The sequence below is a fragment of the Dermacentor silvarum genome, chromosome 4 (assembly GCF_013339745.2).
Source record: "Dermacentor silvarum isolate Dsil-2018 chromosome 4, BIME_Dsil_1.4, whole genome shotgun sequence".
NCBI classification, from domain to species: domain Eukaryota; kingdom Metazoa; phylum Arthropoda; class Arachnida; order Ixodida; family Ixodidae; genus Dermacentor; species Dermacentor silvarum.
Genome location: NC_051157.2, coordinates 28,407,354 through 28,428,886, shown reverse-complemented (window position 1 = coordinate 28,428,886; position 21,533 = coordinate 28,407,354). Strand labels below are relative to the sequence as shown.

At 45.6% G+C, this 21,533-nt stretch overlaps 1 protein-coding gene across 2 annotated transcripts in view; it reads left to right on the top strand.

Moving 5' to 3' along the window:
- Positions 1-1,370: 1,370 nt before the first annotated feature.
- Positions 1,371-21,533, top strand: part of LOC119449670 (cytochrome P450 3A14) — a 65,105-nt gene continuing 44,942 nt past the window's right edge. For both annotated transcript variants that reach the window (XM_049665361.1, XM_037712892.2), the window contains exons 1-5: positions 1,371-1,561; positions 10,273-10,369; positions 13,592-13,644; positions 14,470-14,566; positions 17,775-17,900. In XM_049665361.1, the coding sequence (XP_049521318.1) occupies positions 1,503-1,561; positions 10,273-10,369; positions 13,592-13,644; positions 14,470-14,566; positions 17,775-17,900 (432 nt within the window). In that variant the 5' untranslated portion in view covers positions 1,371-1,502. The remainder of the gene's footprint in view (positions 1,562-10,272; positions 10,370-13,591; positions 13,645-14,469; positions 14,567-17,774; positions 17,901-21,533) is intronic.

The window sequence follows — 21,533 nt, the reverse complement described above, 5'->3', positions numbered from 1 at the left end:
GGGCTTAACAGCTTCGATGTTAAAAGGTATATCTCCTGCTTGCTTTCGAATCAGCAATTGTGCATGGCTAGCGTTTGAATATACGCCACCTGTTGATACCGCGAGCTGAAGCACAGGCTGCGTAACATGAAAACCGCAGTTCCAACGGCGTCTGGACAAGTCGCACAGGGGCTCCCTTTGTTCGGGTACTCTTTCTGAAACATTCCCTCTCGGTTGATGTCGCGAATCAGTTCACACCCCCCCAGACCAGCTTCTGTTTAGACGTGTTCGGCTACGGGCTGGCAGCCATGTCGACACCCCAGTACGACGACGCCAACATCGGGATTGATATGCAGATGTGAATCAGCGTCACAAACACCCCGCAACGGTATTACCAAGATCATCCAACCGTGAGTTAATCAAACGACCTGTCTACTTGTAATAAGCCAGAAGCAGCAGTCGGCGTTACCCATGATGCTAACCTCTTTTGCACCATACATTTAATAACAAAGAAAAAAACTGAAAACAAGATTCCAACTCTCAGAACGACAAGGTAATTGAATGTCAATGGAAGCATGGATAACATAGGCACATGCGATACAATACCGCGTAGCGGGGCGAAACTGCGATTACTTGGAGATAAAGTGGCCAGGCCTTGTTTATGTCTAACGGCGGTGCACTATGCATGTGAAGGTGCGCAATATGCAGTGTGCAGTAGGGCCGCTACTCCTCAACTACTTATCCTTGCTTTTTTTTCTCTCGAGCTGAGCAATAACTTTTTCGAAGTATTTTGATGAGCTGTCGTATCTTCCCTCTCAATGACAAGCATTATCCAATGCTCAATCTGAACGGTTCACATCGCTTCTCGGCCTTTTGGCTAAGATAAAAGTGTAAACAGCCACCATAATGCACGTTATGTCAATCTGCTTGCTTCAAGCAACGTCATATAAGTGAATAGGACCGCAATATGCGCCCGTGACGTTACATGAATTATCTTTATACCTGCGCTGCACCGACGTCCCCATACTATTAAAATAATCTCAGTCGCACGCACAGTAACGCCTCAATATGACCTTATATCTGATCATTCTGTGGGTGCAGTGGTCTCGGAATGTCTCCGACGGATACTGTTTCTGTTCTAGGGTTGGCAGTCAGCGTCCTTTATCTAACGCATCCATACGCCACGACTCACAGAGATGCTAGCACATAGCGGAAGGAACGTGCGACGCAGTGTGTATGGCCTTGAGGTCCGCGAGACCAACAGTGATAACACAGATATAAAGAAAAACCAAACAGGAAGTGGTAGCAGCTCCTCGTCACGTGCGATCAAGAGATTGCTTTATCGGTGATGCAAGGACGTTCAAAGAAAATAAAAGTGACATGTTCGAAGCGTCGCAGCCTTCCCGTGCTAGAATGACCGTTTGTGATCATCGTATCTTGTTTTGTCCTACTCGCCGGCCAACGGAACCGAGCCAAACGACAGCCCCTGCCTTGTGCGCCTCAAGAAGACCTCAGACGACACCATGTTGGTGACGGCCGCCTTTCTCGCCATATTATCAACGGCTGCAATTTTCCTGCTCATGTGAGTTAGTCTATCAGAGCAACAAACGTCATATTTTCCTCCTGCCTATGTGTCATATACCATAACATATTATTTAAGTTCCAACAGACCTTCCAACGGAATCACATGGAGCCAATCGCGTGCTTAGGAGTGTTAAGGTGGATCCCATGACATATCGCAAGTCGAGGTCACTAAATTAAAAAAAAACAAAAAAAAAACAACGTAGCTGGCACTGGAGGCGCAATGCTAAAGAGACAGTGGAGCTGATGGGCACCTAGCTAGTCCTGGCTTTTGGGCTAGGCTAAGCAATACCAAGTCGTCGCCAGCATTTACCAGAATTTATTGATTTTTGATCAGTTATTGATTAGCTATTGATTGGCTATCGATTGGCTATCACAACCCGCCGTGGTTGCTTAGTGGCTTTGGCGTTGTACTGCTAAGCACGAGGTCACGGGGTCAAATACCAGCCGTGGCGGCCGCATTTCGATGGAGGCGAAATGCAAAATCACCCGTGTCCCGTGCATTGAGGGCACGTTAAAGATCCCCTGGTGGTCAAAATTAATCCGAAGTCCCCCGCTACGGCGTGCCTCACAATAAAATGGTGGTTCTGGCCCTTAAAACCCCAGAATGCATTCATTCTTTTCTAAATGGCTACTGTGAGATACAAGATGGAATTATCGAAATGAAATGAATTAAGTAATGAAGTCACGAATGCATGGCATAAATTATACGAATAGCACCGCCTTTGGTAAAACCACCCTAAAGGTCTGCTAAAAATCGATTGCCATTCCAGTTAATTCAATTCCATTCAATTCTATTTATTTATAAGGAAATATCGTCCCTGGACTCCTGAGCTAAAAGATGCAAGGAAACAACTTGACAGGGCCCAGGAATTCATACATACATGACGAAATGTGACATGCAAATACCTTACAAAGGTTTAAAAACGCATCATACACAAAATAAACAAGTTATTTAGACAGTAAGTAGAATATAGAATATAGAATTTAGAGAATAAGTATGAGTAGTAGAATAAAGAACATGTACTCTTACTTGTATAACCGAAAAAACACAATGCATTTGCGTTAGAATGCAAAACAAACATTAATTCAAGAAAGTAACAAAGAACAATTCTACAACAGTACGTAACACTCTAATGTTACTGACAGAAATAAATAGGGACACGACTAATACAAGATCTAGCTGCAATAGCATGAAATAACCTCCGTAATACTGATAGGAAGTAGAAAGAATAGAATAATAATACACAGAGCATCAGAAGCCAGAGAAACCTATCTTGTAGAACACAGTCCTCTGAGAATGAAGACTGCATTTTAATATATAATTCAATGAATACTTAAATGAGTAGTTCAGAAATATTTCACGTAATATTTTTACGTGAGTTTGTCTAAGTGTTAGTTTCTTAGAACATTTCTTAATAACGTTTCTTAAATAAATTATTTATGTGAGCATTCCAACTAACATGACATGAATTTGTTACAACAAGGGTCCTGTGTACATCAGCACAATGTCGATTCTATGTTCTGCGCACATAATGCCTTGTTTAATGTTGAATCTCTTGTTTGTAGCTCTGAAAATGATTACCTTCGTTTTCCCAGGATCATTATTAAGTTAGATTTGACAGTGACCATGAATTGACGTTACTTAATAACCGATGATATCTTTCTGACAACTCATGTGAATCTTCGCCAGACTGCAAGACTGTGGATGATCAGCTTATATTATAAATTCCACTGTTTCAACGCCACAGCGTTAAGGGCCCCGTGTCACAGAAAATCCGGCGTCGGCAACCCGCGTCAGATGCCGGCGGGTGGCGTAGGAAAATTATCCCCAACCACTCCGAACGCACAGGCCCTCCGCGTGGTGCAAGGCTTTGGTGAACAAAAATTGAATTTCTCGCAGTCAAATTCATCAGAAATATGGTAAAGTACGACTTTACCATTCGGCGTTGGATTCGCCGTCGGATTGTTTACCAATCGACGTTGGATTGTGATCTGAATGTACGAGAAAACCTAATTCTCCTACGAGGAAACTCAAACACAAGCCACTTTTTCAGCATTTCTACCAGACCTGCGCGCGTCGGGGCAATAGCAAACAATTAACAAAAAAATTGCCGCGTATCTGCGTGCTTCGCTGCAAATGTCGTCGAAAGACGATAGTCTTCTGCCGGCCGTACTACATGAGTGCTGGTCTGATCCGCGGCCACCCGTGATGCTGTTCTCGTACCATTTCCGTCCTGGCATGATAAATGCAATGGAGGTTTGTTTGAACAGATTTCATTTTACCGCATTATTTCATCAAGCGGCCATTTATGTTTTGCCCTGCCTCAGACAGCGCTTCCTTTATGTTGAATCGGGCGCATCTGGCTGGCATTGATAAAATTGAGGAGGCGCTGCGTGAGACATGGACGCCATCTGAGAAACATCGGGAAACATGAGCTTGTGCAGAGGGTTTCCTTCCTCCATGGCAGAGGGCGCTCGTCGGCGCGCAGTCGGGGAATGTCGTTCGTCGGCGCGCATAGCATGGCATTTTCAGCGCAGCTTAAGAAACTAGGGTCTTTAGAGTTACGTATCTATGTATTTTCTATTAAAGGAACACACCTCCTAATACTTACCTAGTGATGTTGCGCCTCAGATATGCGTAATATTTACTTTGTGATCGATAACGTTCACAAGTATGAACAGCCGTACCAGTTTAAATAGTGTGGGCGGTAAGCAAGTGGTCCAACTTTGGCCGGGTGGCTGAATCGGGTGACAGACAGACAGACAGACAGACCAAATTTTCAGCGTTTAAGTTCCCCAAGAAAGACTATCGTCTTTAAAACACCGCATATCTACGAAGTGAATGATGATGAGTTGGCAAAGCACCGGGGGATCATTCGGGCAAAACGCCGGAAGCGTTCTCCGGAAGCCGGCAGCCGGCTTCCGGTTCCGGCTTCCGGAAGCGGTACCGGAGCTTGGCGTATATATATATATTTATACATATATATATAGTGTACATGCGTACAGTATATACAGCGCTTATATAGCCCTTGTGCACCGCAGCGCCCCTAGCGGTCTCCATGCAAACCAGAGCTACGGACAACGAGGGACAAGGCTCGGCTCTAAGGTGCTTCGCCCCTAAAATGTCGCAGTTTCACCCGAAAGGCGAGCATCAATTGCGATAGCAACTTAGTAGAGACCTATACGGAGTAAGGATAATAGTTTTATCAGCTGCATGAACTTGGACATGCAGCAGCACCAGCAACGCGCAGAACTGTTGTCGACACCGTCGCCGTTTTGCCCGCGTTCGCACCGAACGCCCGCGGCGTTGGTGACGGTTGCCAGGGCCTCTGGAGGCGGCTCGGGGGTTTTCGACGAGATCTGAACGCGAAACTCATCGAGGAGCGTCGGAAGTCTTTACCACCTTCTCGCCTCGCAACGTTTTATTGCGATAGCAATTATATGGACACTCCAAAGCAGATTTCTGCCGTCGGCGTCGCCGTCGCCGTCGCCGTGAGGTTCCGTATGACGTCAACGGCGATGAAATCGTCGCCGCGCTCCGGACGCTGTATGTGCGAGTGAAAGGGCGCTCCGGACGCGCGCTTTCACGGGGAGCGAACGCACGTCGGACAGCAAACGTGCGTTCTGCGCCGTGCTCCCTGAAGGGCTGCAGAAATAGGCGTCTCTTTCCTCCGTTACAATCACCATATATGTAGAGCAAACGCGCATTCTTCCGACGCGCAAAAGGCAGGGGGGGGGGGAGGGAAGGGAGGCGACGTTTAGCTGCGGCACCAAGTGCGTATTTATGTACAAACGTTGTGAGGCGAGAAGGTGGTAAAGACTTCCGACGCAACTCGACGAGTGTCCCATTCTGATGTCGAAAAACGAGCCGCCCCCAGAGGCTCCGGCAACAGTCACCAACGCCGCACGCGTTTTGTGCGAACGCGGGCATAATGCCGACGGCGTCGACAACAGTTCTGCGTGTTGCCGGTGCTGCTGCATGTCCAAGTTTATACAGCTGATGAAGCTACTATCATTACTCCGTATAGCTCTCTACAAATTTGCTATCGCAATTGATGATTCGCCTTTCAGGTGAAACTGCGACAACTTTTTTATATAAATACGCATTTGTTGCCGCATCTAAACGTCGCCTCTCCTCGCTCCCTCCCGTCCCCCCACGGCCTTTCAGCGACGAAGTCGCGTTTGCTCTATATATATGGCGATTGTAAAGGAGGAAAGAGACGCTTAATTCTGCTCCGCTTCAGGGAGCACAGCGCAGAACGCGCGTTTGTTCTCCGCCGTGCGTTCGCTCCCCGTGAAAGCGCGCGTCCCTCGCGCCCTTTCACTCGCACATACAGCGCCCGGCGCGCGGCGACGATTTCATCGTCGTTGACGTCATACAGAACCTCACAGGCGACGGCGACGCTGACGCCGACGGCAGAAATCCTTTTCGAGTGTCCGTATAATTGCTTTCGCAATAAAATTCGTTAATTCCTCACACACTTGTTTTACTCCCTTTCTACATCGACCAGCCCTTAGTGAAAAACCCTTTATCTATCTAGCCATCTACGTCTTGGTGCTCTCAGGGTCGTTTCGTTAACTTGGTATGCAAAAAAGTTGTCATAGTGTGACAAGAGTGTGTTACGAACATGAATGATAAGTCACGACATGAATGTCCTGATATGCGTGTCATGTAGGTCATGAAAGGGCCGCCTACGTCTTTGTGCTCTCATGGTCTTTTCGTCAACTTGATAGGTACCGAAATTGCAATAGTATGACGCGAGTGTATGACGAATATAAATGATAGGACATGACATGAATGTGATGACATGCAGGTCATGAAACAGCCGCCGAAAATGACAATGAGCCAGCGAAAAAAACATTACCACTCAAAAACCACTGAAATGGGTTCGGACGTGAGTACTAAGCGAAGGAAACACTAAAGGATGATGGTAGAAGTCATAGTCATGAACATGACTGAGCAAAAATTACGATGACTCAGCGAAAAAATAGTAACACTCAAAACCACTGTAATGGGTTCGGACGTGGGCACTAGGTGAAGGAAACAATAAAGCATGGTGGTAGAAGCCATGGTCATGAGCATGACAAAAATGACAATGACTCAGCGAAAAAAAAAGTTGACACTCAAAAACCAACTAAATGGGTTCTGACTAGAGCACTGCACGGGCTCGGGCGTACCCGAAAGCCCAGGCCCGGCCGGGTAGAGCAGTTTTTTCACGGGCTCGGGCACGGCGTGTGCTTTTTGACCCGGGCCCGGGCCGGGCTCGGGCTTTCTGGTGGTGTGCATGTAACGTGCAGCGAGTTATTCTCGGGCGTCTCAACTCTGAAAAACATGGATTTTTTGGTCTCGGGCCGGGTTCGGGCCGGTTTCGAGGCGGGCTCGGGTCGGGCTCGGGCCTAAGGTAAAGGGGTGGTGGGCCGGGCCGGGCGGATAACGTAGATTATTTCCGGGCCTGGGCCGGGCCCGGGTTTCGCTATAAAAGTTTTGATCGGGCTCGGGCGGGCAGCCCAAAGTAAAAACGGGCCCGGGCCGGGCCCGGGCTGAAAAAATCGGCCCGTGCAGTGCTCTAGTTCTGACGTGGGTACTAAGTGAAGAAACATTAAAAGGTGCTGGTAGAAGTTATAGTCATGAGCATGACTCAGCGAAAGTGACAATGACTCAGCGAAAAAAGGTTAACACTCAAAAACCACTGAAATGGGTTCTGATGTGGGTACTAAGTGAAGGAAATACTGAAGGATGCTAGTAGAAGTCATAGTCATGAACATGACTAAGGCTTTGGCCTTTATTAATGTCTTGTAGGTGTAGCTTAAGGGACTCCTCAGGATTCATGACATGAATGTCATGACATGTGTGTCATGTAGGTCATGAAAGAGCCATCTACGTCTTGGTGCTGTCATGGTCGTTTCGTTAACTTGGAAGGCTCCCCGCACACTGCTTCGCATAACATCGATTCCCACAGGGCGTGGGATCTGCCGTCTTTTATTTTTCTCTTTCTTTACAGCCGGCACCAAGGCGCCCGCTGAGAGCGCCGACCAAAGCGCCCCGCGTTGTGGCGCCGGCGGGCATTACAAAGCCATAGTCATGATCATGACTCAGCAAAATGACAATGACTCAGCTAACAAAGGTTAACACTCAAAAACAATGGAATGGGTTCAGATGTGGTTCTAAGTGAAGTAAAACACTAAAGGTTGATGGCCGTAGTCATAATCATCAGCATGAGGAAGGCTTTCGCCTTAAGATCTTTTAGGTATAGCTAAAGGCAATCCTGAGGACTCATGGCATGAATATCATGACATGCGTGTCATTTAGGTCATCAAACAGCCGCCTACGTCATGGAGCTCTCATGGTCGTTTCGTTACCTAACTTGGGCTCTGCGCACACTGCTTAACATAATATAGATTCCCACAGGGCGTGGGATCTGCCGGCTTTTAAGTGCGAAGCACTTTAGGGGCCCGGACTGTCGGCGTATAATGTGATGTCATGTCGTCGTGGTCACGCGCAAAAGCAAGGTCTGCCGAAAGCTCACGCCTCGTTCACGTGGTATATACCAAAATTCGTATGGAAGGGTACGAATGTGCGACTAACATGACTGAGAGGTCATGACATCAATAACATGACATGCTCGTCAGTTACGTCACGATTAACGATAATAAGAGCACGTGTGGCGCATACCCCCATTGGATATGTGAGTATTAGTCAGGGACATGCGGGAATAAGCAGAAACTCATGAAAATCGCTTCCGAAACGCCAGTCTGGTACCAGCGCCAGTCTGGTGTGCCAGTCTGGTGCAGGGAAAGAGAGGGCGCCACCAACCCACAAGCGCTCTATTCCTCCTCACTTGTGCAAGAATAGCACAAGCATAACGTACATATAGGAAACACCGGCGCATCACTGCTTCGCACTTCCCAGGGTTTCACGTTAGTGGAGCTGCGTTAGCGCTGGATTTGAACTATACAAGCGCAGAAGTTGAATCCAGCGCTTAATGTAGCTCCAATCCTGTTCAATGTCTGCGCTTGTGTAATTCAAACCAATGGTGAATTAATATAACGGAAACACCGGTGCATCACTGCTTCGCACTTCCCCAGGTTTCACGGTAGTGGAGCTGCATTAGCGCGGGATTTGAGCTACACAAGCGCAGAATTTCAGCAGGATTCGAGCTACATTAAGCACAGGATTTGAGGAATGTTTGGACTACACAAGTGTAGCATCTTCAAAGTTCAAGGCTACTTGTAGTTTTTTTTTTGTGCATGCTGTGCTCAACGTTATTTAGAGGTCCTTTCTAGGCCATGAATACGAGATGTGTTGGCTAGTGCTCGCACGTTTGTCGTGTATGCTATTTTTCTCGCATATTCATGATGCAATAAATACCATGTAAGAAAAAAAAGAAGCCATGGCTTCAGAGAAGCTTGCTCATCTTGCACCTCGGAGGCTCGGGTTCTATTCCCACCCAGACAGAACTCAACCAACTTTTCTTCTCAAAGCCCCTAATTTACTTTGTTTACAGGAACCTCTCTTAGAAATGTGACATCAATCCGAGAATTTTAGTCGTGTTTTTACTCTTTGCAGCATTGGCCATTTTTCGTCACGACGCAGTTTCGCCAAGGTCGCTGCAAGGTCACGGAAAGGTCACCAAAAGGGCACCGCCAACGTAGACAATTGATAGACGATTAATTGAAATTGAATAAAGCCTTTATTTTAAGGAAGGGGACGGCTCTAGACCACTGTTGGTGATAGGGTGGGAAAGGAATGTGGGTTCCCGGATTATTGGCTGAGGAACACCTTCATCTCAGTCTTTGATCTCCCGCTTTATGCACATTCAGGTGGATGTTCAGTTCCGCCGCTCGCGCACGGGCTTGCCGACCCCTTCTACACTACTCGAAACAAGCCACTTTGTCTGCCATATGTCGCAATGGATTTCTGTGTTTCAGAGTTAGTTTGTATTCTAATTCCTAGTGCTCTAATGTCTCCGTGCGGTAAATGTTGAATGTTGGATCTCCCTTGTGAAAAAGCTGCACAGCTCCAAATGAGGTGTTGCAAGTCTGCTCTGCATGACTCCTGACAATCTGTGCATCGGATATAAGTGTTCGCAATCGTAGCTTGTCTGGTTTGGTGCCATTTCTCAAGTATATGTGTGGTGTGTATGCAGCGTTGGCCATAACTTTGTTCAAAAAAACCTCTTCCGTGCGAGTAAGCCCGCCATTGTCAAACACATGTACTGGTATAGCTTCTAATAGTCTCCGTTTACTGTCTGCTAAAATTATATAGCTGCATACCCTCCGTGAGTGACATCACAATGACATATGGGACAATCTTCGTTGCGAGTTCATGCGTCTTATAAAACGTTGTGTCAGTGTAGCTGATATGTCTGTTAGTTGCAGTTAAGCAGGACATATATGGGTGCGCACACGAACCTAAAGTACGCAAGACTGCTTGCCCATCTGCTAGACACGTCACACTCGCTGGCTGGTTTCTACGACCGTAATTTCTTAGCCTTATGACTTGTTAGATCCGCCGAAGCAACATAACAAAACGAAATGTGTACATTATCTACAAGAACTGCTCTCGTCTAGAACAAGGGTACCGAGCTGACCTATAGATCTTTGCAATGGGACGGTTCAAAGTCGAGATTATAGAAACTAAAAGCACATTTTTATTGCGTCACAAAGTGCTCCTGTGTATAAAACAGCGCTCACCTTCCTTTCTTAAAGTTGGCGGTGGCGGCACTTCAACTACTTCAATGTGTTGGGCATTCCGGGACCGAAGCCCAACTTGATCTGGGGAAACATCAGGGAATATCATTCAATGGTGAGTACTGGGATCACCTTCATATATCAGTATTTCTTTACAGCGAGGCTGTTAGCCTCTAGGTGGTCGGCATTTTTCATATCCGCGTTCGTCAGCAAAATTTGGGCCGATCCCGATGGTAGTGCAGGGCCAGGAGCAGTGGCTCGTAAAGCAGAAGCTTCAAGCAGTCGCACCTACGGCAGCTTGCGACGGGGGGAGTGACGTCCCGTGCCTTTCGTATATAAAAGGACCAGCCTAGCAACTGATTTCAAAGTTGTTGCAGCACAGTTATGGGCGACGGCGTACTGTCAAAATTACCATTACTACCATTACTTTAACATAGCATTACTACTATTACTCTAAAGCCACAAGGCGTTGCATACCCTCCTCAGCAGTTGTAGTGGTGGTTTTCAACAGCTTCGATGGTCATTCAATGTCGCAGGGCCAGGATGGCGAGTTATTGCTTTTTGTAGCGTTAGCTACACTGGCCTAGCCAAGCCCGTTTCGCGCGGCACATCAAGATCCGTGCTGCGCATGCGCAAGGATCAGTGATGTCACACGGCTTGCGCACCGGAGCCACCGGAGCCGGCACCTCTCGCGCACTCCGCCGCCGCCGCCGCGCGCGACTCACCGCCGCCGGTCTGCGCATTCCAGAGGAGTGACGTCGTAGCCGTGGTAGACGCACTGGCGCCGGCGCGCGCTCGCTGTGCAGTCGCCGTCTGACACTGCGCTGGAGCCGCTGCGCTTCTGACTGGCGTTTGCCAGTGTGGTATAGCCATGGAGAAGGAGAGCGCAAATGCTGCTCAACAGCGCAGAAGAACGGAGAAGCTTGACTCATCGGATCCCGAAGTAGTTTCCTGGCAATTAGCGGTTGAGCGTAGGAGACAACCAGGAAAGCTAAGAATAATCAGCTGAACCTTTGCTAACGCTACGTATATCCTGGCATAGCCGAGCTAAGCCACTGCAACATTTTTTTTATTTGTATTGCATCCGACTTTAATATCACGTATGGAAAGTGGGATAGGTCTATTTCAGGCTGCCGCTACGTATGGTATGGTAAACTTTACCACATTCTTCTTCTTCTTCTTTCTGGGGTTTTACGTGCCAAAACCAGTTCTGATTGTGAGGCACGCCGTAATGGAGGGCTCCGGAATAATTTTGACCACCTGGGGTCCTTTATAGTGCACTACAACGCAAGCACACGGGCGTTTTTGCATTTCGCCTCCATCGAAATGCGATCTCATGCTCAGCAGCGGAACGCCTTAGCTGACTGAGCCTCCGCGGCGGGTTAAGCTTTAACACACACACACACACACACACACACACATATATATATATATATATATATATATATATATATATATATATATATATATATATATATATATCTTAGTTATTTGAGCATTGCTGAGTTGCCGCCTCGCTTGTCGTTGTACATCGTATAAAGCCTTTTTCTGATTAGGCCCCTACAAACATCTCATAACCACATCACAAACTTAATTTTCAGCATCTGTGATACAGCAAGACACCAATTGTTTTTTCTCGGCTGTAAATGAGTCGACTGTCCACTCTAATGCCCTAAATGGATGTGGACACAAGCAAAGAAATAACGACAATGACGCTGCGCTGCGTCCTTGTCGCTATTTTTCTGTGTGTGTCCACTTTCCCATTGCGCAATAATTATATAGAATTCATTCCGACTCACCCAACATGCAGTCATTCAGTTCGATTGCAGTTGTGGCAAGAATCTGAAAAAGTAACTAGTACATTGCACTGCTCAATGCATGATGCTTGCACAGCTGTAACTCAGGGTAAATCATGAAGATAATATGGCCGTTTGTTTTGTTCTATTCGTTCACAGATGTTTTCTCACCTTCCAAGCTATACGGCTGTTGATAAACTGCAGTTCTGTCGGCCCGAAAACATTTCTTTTATAGCGAACAGCTGTTATGAACTAGGAAATGTGCCGATTGAGTTCCTTCATTAGTAACCAGTTGAATCAAACGCTGCACGGTGTGACGTAAACACGTTACCTTACGTGGGATGGAGCTAGTGTTTATACATTTTGAAGCCACGCATTTTATCCTGCTATGCCAGAGCCGCTTTGTGCAAGAGAACAGATAATACTTGGATTGGGCGCTCACGACCACCGACGGCCTTGCGGTACGCTCATTTCGTGCAGTAAAATACATAGTTCGCTGAATAGTCCTGCAGTGGCATTTTTATAAGCATGGTGTCACTAGCCCAGATTTTGATATCCTGGTACGCACTGCCGTGTAGGGCATCAGGAAGCCCGCTAGCGAGACTAATGAGTGCAGCGTTTAGCAATGCAGCGCCAAGCACCGCACCCTTCCCTTTATCCCGCAAGCTAGATTGGTAAACCTCAGGCAGGCCTGTCTGCCATTCTCAAATAAATTTATCCTCCCTATCTTGTCTCAAGTACTGTGTACCCTGCACAAAACTAGAGTCCGGCAGTGGGAGGCGTTAATCGAAAAGCGGCGCCTATGCGACGTCGACGCCGCGCTCTTCATTTCTAGAATGAAGCGCTATTCGAGGGCGTTCATATTGCGTTGTTGAGCATTCCTTCGGCTAGATTATCGCATTTGTGAAGGGAATGCAGAAAAGAAATAAAGGAAGCTATAAGAGTGCTGAGCTCAGAAAAGGTTACCCTTTGAAGGGCTCGCAAACAGGGGCGTGTTTTTGGTGTGCTGCTTGCAAATGGATGACGCTGCGGATAGCCTTCGTCTCCTGCTGCATGCTCGTTTTGATTGCGGCGGGGGAGCCTGTTGGCGTTGTTCGTAGGTTTACAGGAGTTCTTCCCGTCACACTGGCAGTTCGCTCATAGTCTTCCGGGGGCTATGGAGGCTACTTAACATCTCGTGGAATTCTCTAAGCGTAGGGGTCCAGGGCTCATAATTTCAAGTCGCACTCATTGAGTTAAGATAACTATATATTCCCTAAAAGTCTGGCATTATTTCTTTGTCGCATGTTTTCCTTTGTGTAGTAAAACTATATCAACCTAAAGGCAGCTGGTAGCGATTATGTAATAGAAAATAACGGCACTACTTTAACTAACCTTTTGTTGATATCAGTGCTCGGTTAACACTCCATAAAGTGACTCGTGTAATCGGAGTTTAGAGTGTGTTTCTGATTTGATTATAGTGTTTGTCCACTACCTATATTAATGGGCCTCAAGAGCGCGATTCCATCTGAACATTTGTTATTTGTTTTTATCTTTGGCAGGAAATCTACAAGGTGATAGGAAAATGGCTAGACAAGTACGGCGACGTGTTTGGGTAAGGCTCAATCCAACGACCCATATCTCATAATGTGTGCCTTCATCATCATCATCATCACCACCATCGTTATCATCATCAGCAGCACAATTTTATCTCCACTGCAGGACGATGGCCGCTCCCAGCGATCTCCAATTACCCCTGTCTTGCGCTAGTTGATTCCAACTTGCGCTTGCAAATTTTCTCATTTCATCATCCCAAATAATTTTCTGTTGTCTTCGACTGTGGGCCTTATGCTCACTTAATTGATTCACAAAACGAGGCTGAAGTGAGCTTTACGTCATAAGTACACCTTGAATGACAAAAAATCTTTGGTTATTACTGTAATATATTTTTTCATTCCTCCCGCAATTTACCTACATTGTTAAAGAATTATTTAACAATGTACAATACGGTACGCCAGTAAAGGTGTAGTCAATATATTTGAACTACCTGTATGGGAAAGAAATCACTGTATTATACATCGGTTGTGTACGTTTCCATGGTAAACAAATATGATACATCGGATGTGTACGTTTCCATGGTAAATAAATGTTATTCTGCGGGCTTTGTGTCGTATGCAAGCGATATGTATTGCACAATAACTGCTTGTTGGCGTTACCGTCCCAGTGTGCGGCAGTACACCTGAATTGTGATTAACATCTTCCCTCTTCCCTATTTGATTTGTACTTTTATGCATAGTTAGCAGTTAGGTAGTAAATATTTTTCGCTATGATTGCCGAACTAATTGAACATCAGCTTATCGTACTTATTGTGCTCTCAACATTGTACGAGCGCGTTTCTTCAGTTGCAGTACTAACAAATATTAACAATCTCATTGCGCAGGTTTTTCAACGGAGATGTGCCCTTTGTTGTGATTAGAGACCTCGATTTCATAGAAGACGTGTTCGTGCGCAACTTCCAGAACTTCGTGAACCGAGGAGTGAGAAGGGATCTATCTCTGTTTTTTTACACTTTGGTTGCGCGTTCTGCTTATACGTAGAAATTGCGGAATCACTAGCGATGTAAAATGCTACAAACAGCTTCGTCGAGGATTGAATAAAATTGTAGTTGTTTCAATTGTTCCTGTTACGTAAACGGAAGCGTCTGCAAACAATTTAATTTTAAAAAGTCGAATAATGCAGATTCCTGTCGATCAATTTCTGGAACTATAATTAGTTATATACAAAAAATTACGACAAGGCCAAAATGCCTAACAATCCCTTGTGGCTCAAAAATTACTTAAAGTGGAAAGTTAAGTTGAGCTAGACTGGTAAGTTACACTTTTAGAATAGCACAATCTCCTGTGTTTTTGTGAGTTGATTGAGCCATGGAAAGTAATAAGTCTTGAAAACGAATGGAGGGCTTCAAGTTAAGCTAACTCTTTGTGACGCCAGAAGACCTGGAGAGCGTCTACTCGTGCCTAGATAATAGTTTATCAATAGGAAAGGATTCACATTAATTTAGAGAGACAAAAAACAACAACAAAGGACCCAAACTAGTGTGTTTTGAGAACTTATCGTCAACGTTAATCGCCCGGACTTGAGACTGTCTTTTGAAATCTATGAAATCATGCTAACACATTGGCGATGCATTTTGGGCGTAAAGCGTGACAGAGAGAGAGAGAGAGATAATTTTTCATGTTAGAAAGATGTAGAGGTTGGTCTCAGTGAAGTGCACCTCTTCGATATCAGTGCCGGAAAAGCCTAGCGTTCTATATAGGCGCCACGTTTCAAAGCCAATCGCAACAAAATTTCATGTTTGCTCATTAGCTCTAAATGTGGAGTATACGCTTTTATCCTATCGAAACAATCTTCGCCAACTATGCAGTACTGGTAGCTGTCTAAATTTTATTATTACCATTCTTTAAAAATATTGCGGTGTATCCATCCTTTCTATGGGGATGATTGGCAACATTGATACGATGACCAATTTATATTATGATGGGTGTGTAATTGGCGGTGATGTGTTTTATATGTTATGGTGGTTATTATGAAGAGCGACGCCTTCCCAGTGACCCGAGTTCTCGTCAAAGTGGTTATTGAAGAGAAGGGGTAGAGCAGCCCGATGCTCTACCCATTAGACCACGGACAGACAGAGTACCCAGTGCGACAAGTTGGCGTGAGAGAGGTTAGACACGGAGAGGCGGACGGACAGACAGACATACCGAAAAAGGGGAGAGAGAGAGATAAAAGGAAGGCTGGGATGTCTCAGCGAAAAAAAGTTTAGCACTCACAAACCACTGAAATGGGTTCGCACGTCGGTACTAAGTGAAGGAAACACTATAGCATGCTGGTAGAAGTCTAGACATGAGAAGGGCTCAGCAAAAATGACAATGAATCAGCGAAAAACGTTTAGCACTCAAAAACCACTGAAATGGGTTCGGCCGTCGGTACAAGTGAAGGAAACACTAAAGGATGCTGGTAGAAGTCTAGTCATGAGCGTGACTCAGCAAAATTACAATGACTCAGCGAAAAACATTAACATTCAAAAACCACTGGAATGGGTTCGGACGTGGGCACTAAGTGAAGGAAACACTAAAGGATGGTGGTAGAACTCATAATATAAGACTGACTCAGCAAAAATGACAATGACTCAGCGAAAAAAGTTTAGCACTCACAAACCACTGATATGGGTTCGGACGTCGGTACTAAGTGAAGGAAACACTATAGGATGCTGGTAGAAGTCTAGTCATGACCATGACTGAGCAAAAATGACAATGACTCGGCGAAAAAAGATTAACACTCAGAAACCACTGAAATGGGTTCGGACCTCGGTAATAATTGAAGGAAACATTGAAGGATGGTTGAAGAAGTCATAGTCATGAGCATGACTAAAAAAACGCCAATGACTCAGCGAAAAAACACAAACACTCAAAAACCACTGAAATGGATTCGGACGTCGGTACTAAGTGAAGGAAACACTAAAGGATGGTGGTAGAGATCATAGTCATGACCATGACTAAGCAAAAATGACAATGACTCAGCGAAAAAACATTAAGACTCAACAACACTGAAATGGGTTCGGACGTGGGCACTAAGTGAAGGAAACACTAAATGATGGTGGTAGAAGTCTTAGTCACGAGTATGACTAAGGCTATTGCCCTAAGGTCTCTTAGATGTAGCTAAATCGACTCCTGAGGACTCATGACATGAATGTCATGACATGCATGTCATGTAGGTCATGAAAGAGCCGCCTTCGTCTTGGTGCTCACATGGTCGTTTCGTTAACTTGGTAGGCTCCCCGCACACTGCTTCGCATAACATCGATTCCCACTGGGTGTGGAATCTGGCGGCTTTTTTTTTTTTAGTGTTAATCTTTTCTTGCCAAGTCATTGTCATTTTTTTGAGTCATGCTCATGACTATGCCTTCTACCAGCAGCCTATAGTGTTTCCTTCACTTAGTACCCACGTCCGAATCCATTTCAGTGGTTTTTGAGTGTTAATCTTTTTTCGTTGAGACATTGTCATTTTGCCTGAGTCATTCTCATGACTACGACTTCTACCAGCATCCTTTAGTGTTTCCTTCATTTAGTACCTATGTCGGAACCAATTTCAATGGTTTTTGAGTGTTAATGTTTTTCGCTGGGTCATTGTCATGACCTACACGACACGCCTGTCATCACTGTTATGCCATGACAGATCACTTATGTTCGTCATAGGCTCCTGTCATACTATGCCAATTTTGGTACCTACCAAGTTAACGAGACGACCATGAGAGCACAAAGACGTAGGCGACTGTTTCATGACCTACATGACACGTATGTCATGACATTCATGTCATGACATTTAATTTATGTGCGTCATATACTCTTGTCATAGTATGCCAATTTTGGTACATACCAAGTCAACGAAACGACCATGAAAGCACAAAGTCGTAGGCGACTAGATAGATAGATAGATAGATAGATAGATAGATAGATAGATAGATAGATAGATAGATAGATAGATAGATAGATAGATAGATAGATAGATAGATAGATAGATAGATAGATAGATAGATAGATACTGTCAAAGTAGCAAATGTTCGCCAAGAAATGCTTCGCATTTAAAACCCCATTGTGTCGTGCATTGTATTGCTTGGAGCACCTGTACCACCGATAACGGTTGCGACTGCGAAAAGAGCTGGTCAGTACCATGTCTCCTTTCTAGATTACAGTGATGACGGACCAAATGCATCCTATTATGGGACAGTCAATTCTGCACGTCGGCGGCTACAAATGGAAGAATATTCGCACGTCTGTGTCTCTCAGTCTGACTTCCAAAAAGCTGAAGATGGTGAGTATACGCACTTCCCGTATACGCTAGTAAACCGGAACAGAGGTTGATTGGGAATATAAGTCGACCCCTTACTTTGAGATGAAAAAACAAAAAGAAAGAAAGGAAAAAAAAACCTGAGTCATTCCACTCGGCGAAGGTGGATGACCATAGTAGCTGTTTAGCACATGACAGAGGTGACACAGGATTTTAAACAAAGGTACGAACGTAGTTGTTGTCCTGATTGGTGACCATCGTGAAGGTAGGTACGCTCGCACATTCTCGTATCACATCTGTTATTAAATGCGTCCGTCACGTAAGACAATGAATGGCTCATGTCCCTTAAGCAATGGTTCCTACCCACGTAAAAAAAAAAAAAAAATTACGCGGCCGCCCCATTACGACGACAGAAGAGAAGTGAAATTCTACGCTCGAATGATGAGCTGTAGAAGAAGACGACGACGCTCGAGCCATTGCTGATGATGATAGTTTTTTGTTGACGGATGCGAAAAATGCACTGAACCAAAGCCATAAGCAGCTTCGCTGTAACAAACAAACAAGGAAACATACCGACACACGTTTATTATTACAACGGAGCTGTTACTCGTATCGAGCGCACACGAAGCACTGGTATACAAAGTCCGCAAGTACATCCTCAAGCTCTGGATACAGTGTATGAAGCACACGAAATAGGATTTCATGGGAGTTCCATGCCGTCAGTTGTGCTATTCGTGCTCGCCAATATCGCACCTTTCCTCAAGGACGCCAAGCCGGCGCTGACCGACCATCTTGCTGTTTGTTTCGGCAGTACGTGACAATAAGAAAAGAAAAAAAAAAGATAAAAAAGAAAGAAAAAAGAAGGTGAAAGCTTGCACTAGGCCACGCAAAGCTCAATACACAGCGAAGCTGGCCGATTGATAGCGTCTCTTGGTTGTAGCTAGGTTGAGCTTGGCTACGTCGATGTTTAACTTGTATGTAGCTAGGCCTATACTCGTGTACGTCATCTGTGCTAGTACAGGAAAGGCTGCGGTAATACTGGAAAGGCTGTGGTAGTACTGGAAAGGTGCGCCGCGCCATCACGCTACCGCCGCGCTACCTCGCCGCGCTATCGCCGCCGCCACAGCTGGTATGACGTCATGCTTCCCCGCACCGTCACGCTACCACCGCGCACCTTTCAGTACTACCGCAGCCTTTCCAGTACTAGCCCAGATGACGCTCATGATTCCAGCGTAGAATTTCACTTCTGTCTTCGTAATGGGGAGGCCGCGTTTACGAAGGTATGATCCATTGCTATTCATTGTCTTACGTGATGGACAGATTTAGTTTTGAAGCAATTTCGAAGAATCGCAAGCGGCAATGGCGGGCGAAGGCTGTTAATCTCGCCGCCGAGGAAACTCGAGGCGTAGTCATCGAACGCAAGCGACAGAAACGACGAGCAGAGAATCGTACCACGCAACGGAAGGCAAGGTTGCACAAAAGGGAAGGAAAAGTAGAAGGAAAGGGAAGCACAAGTAGCAAGCAGGTGAGGTACACACACGACAAGCTTCGCTTACCCCCGTTTTATTGACAGGGGAAGGGCTATTTTTATTATCATTTAGGTATGTGTATAAATAAGAAAAGAAAGCTTGACATAGGACAAGGCAAAATGTATGCACTGAAAGATAAGCAGAGTAATATCATCAGTAATATCAATGACATAGTAAAAGCAGCAGACTAATTCTATACTGACCTTTACAGTCCCCAGAGCAGCCAAACTACTTTCATTCGAAGTAGGGATGAACATGATACAGAGGCTCCTTCTATAACTAAAGATGAAGTTAAAAGGGCCTTGAAAGACATGACCAGGGGAAAAGCTGCCGGAGAAGATGAAATAACAGTCGATTTAATAAAATATGGAGGAGATATCATGCTTGAAAAGCTTGCGGCCCTTTATACGCAATGCCTCATGACTTCAAGTGTACAAGAAAGCTGGAAGAACGCCAACATTATACTCATCCATAAGAAGGGAGACGTTAAAGAATTGAAGAATTATATACCCATTAGCTTGCTTGCAGTATTGCATAAAATATTCACCAAGGTAATTTCCAATTGAATCAAGACAACACTTGACTTCAATCTACCAAGAGAACAGGCTGGCTTCAGGAAGGGATATTCTACGATGGATCATATCCATGTCATAAATCAGGTAATAAAGAAATCTTCAGAGTATAATCAACCTCTCTATATGGTTTTCATAGATTATGAAAAAGCATTTGATTCAGTAGAGATACCAGCAGTCATAAAGGCACGTACTGCGTAATCAAGGAGTACAGGAAGCATATGTGAATATCTTGGCAAATATCTACAACGATTGCACAGCAACCTTGGTTCTCCACAATAAGAGTAGAAAGATACCTATCAAGAAAGGGGTCAGGCAAGGAGACACAATCTCTCCAATGCTATTTATTCACTGCATGCTTAGAAGAAGTATTCAAGCTCTTAGAATGGGAAGGCTTAGGAGTGAGGATCAACGGCGAATATCTCAACAACCTTCGGTTTGCAGATGACATTGTCCTATTCAGCAACAATGGGGACGAATTACAGCAAATGATTAAGGACCTTAACCGAGAAAGTGTAAGAGTGGGGTTGAGGGTTAACATGCAGAAGACAAAGATGATGTTAAATAGCCTGGCAAGAGGACAAGAATTCAGGATCTCCAGTCAGCTTCTAGGGTCTGTAAAGGAGTACGTTTATCTAGGTCAAAAACTCACAGAGGACCGTGATCATGAGACAGAAATTTACAGAAGAATAAAATTGGGGTGGAGCGCATACGGCAAGTATTGCCAAATCCTCACTGGGAGCTTACCACTATCGTTGAAACGAAAATTTTAAAATCATTGCATTCTACCGGTGCTGACATACGGGGCAGAAACTTGGGGGTTAACAAAGGAGCTCGAGAACAAGTTAAGGACCGCACAAAGCGATGGAACGAAAAATGTTAGGCCTAACGCTATGAGACAGGAAGAGAGCGGTGTGGATGAAGATAACAAACGGGGATAACCGATATTCTAGTTGACATTAAGCGGAAAAAAATCAGAAGACACTTTGTTGAGGCTAAAGTGTGAAACGGCGGAAGCCTGACACCATTTTCTGTTAAAGGGTCTGTTAAAGTAGTTTGTGGCCATCTGGAACTGTTGCAGCGCCGTTTGTGGATCAGGAGGAGACGCGTCTTCCATGGCGGTGTCGGGCTGTAGTTGGCCATCCTCATCATCCTCTTCGCTCGATTGACTTGTACTTGCTCGGCTTGCCGCGGCAAGATGGCGGTCACGGCGCTTCCGAGATTCATTTGCCTTGGTACCCGGAGATGCAGCGATTCGCTTCAAACGCAGTGCCTCTCTTGCGTTGGCCCGTCGCGTCACTGGACTCTGTGGTGTCGGACGCGCCTCGCCTCCCTGATGCATGCGACATATACGCTCAGCCTCTCTTGAGGGCCGCTTGCGTTCAGCGGCTTCCGCACGTCGCTTGTTGGGAGACACTGGGCGCGTTGAGTTAGCGCGCTCCGAACTCCAAAGGAGCACGTTCGAGTGCGCTCGAGTGCGCTCGAGTGCGACGCCTTCGGAGCTTAACTTAACGGCGATTTTCGCCGACTGCTTTCGGGCGCACGAACGCGCCGTC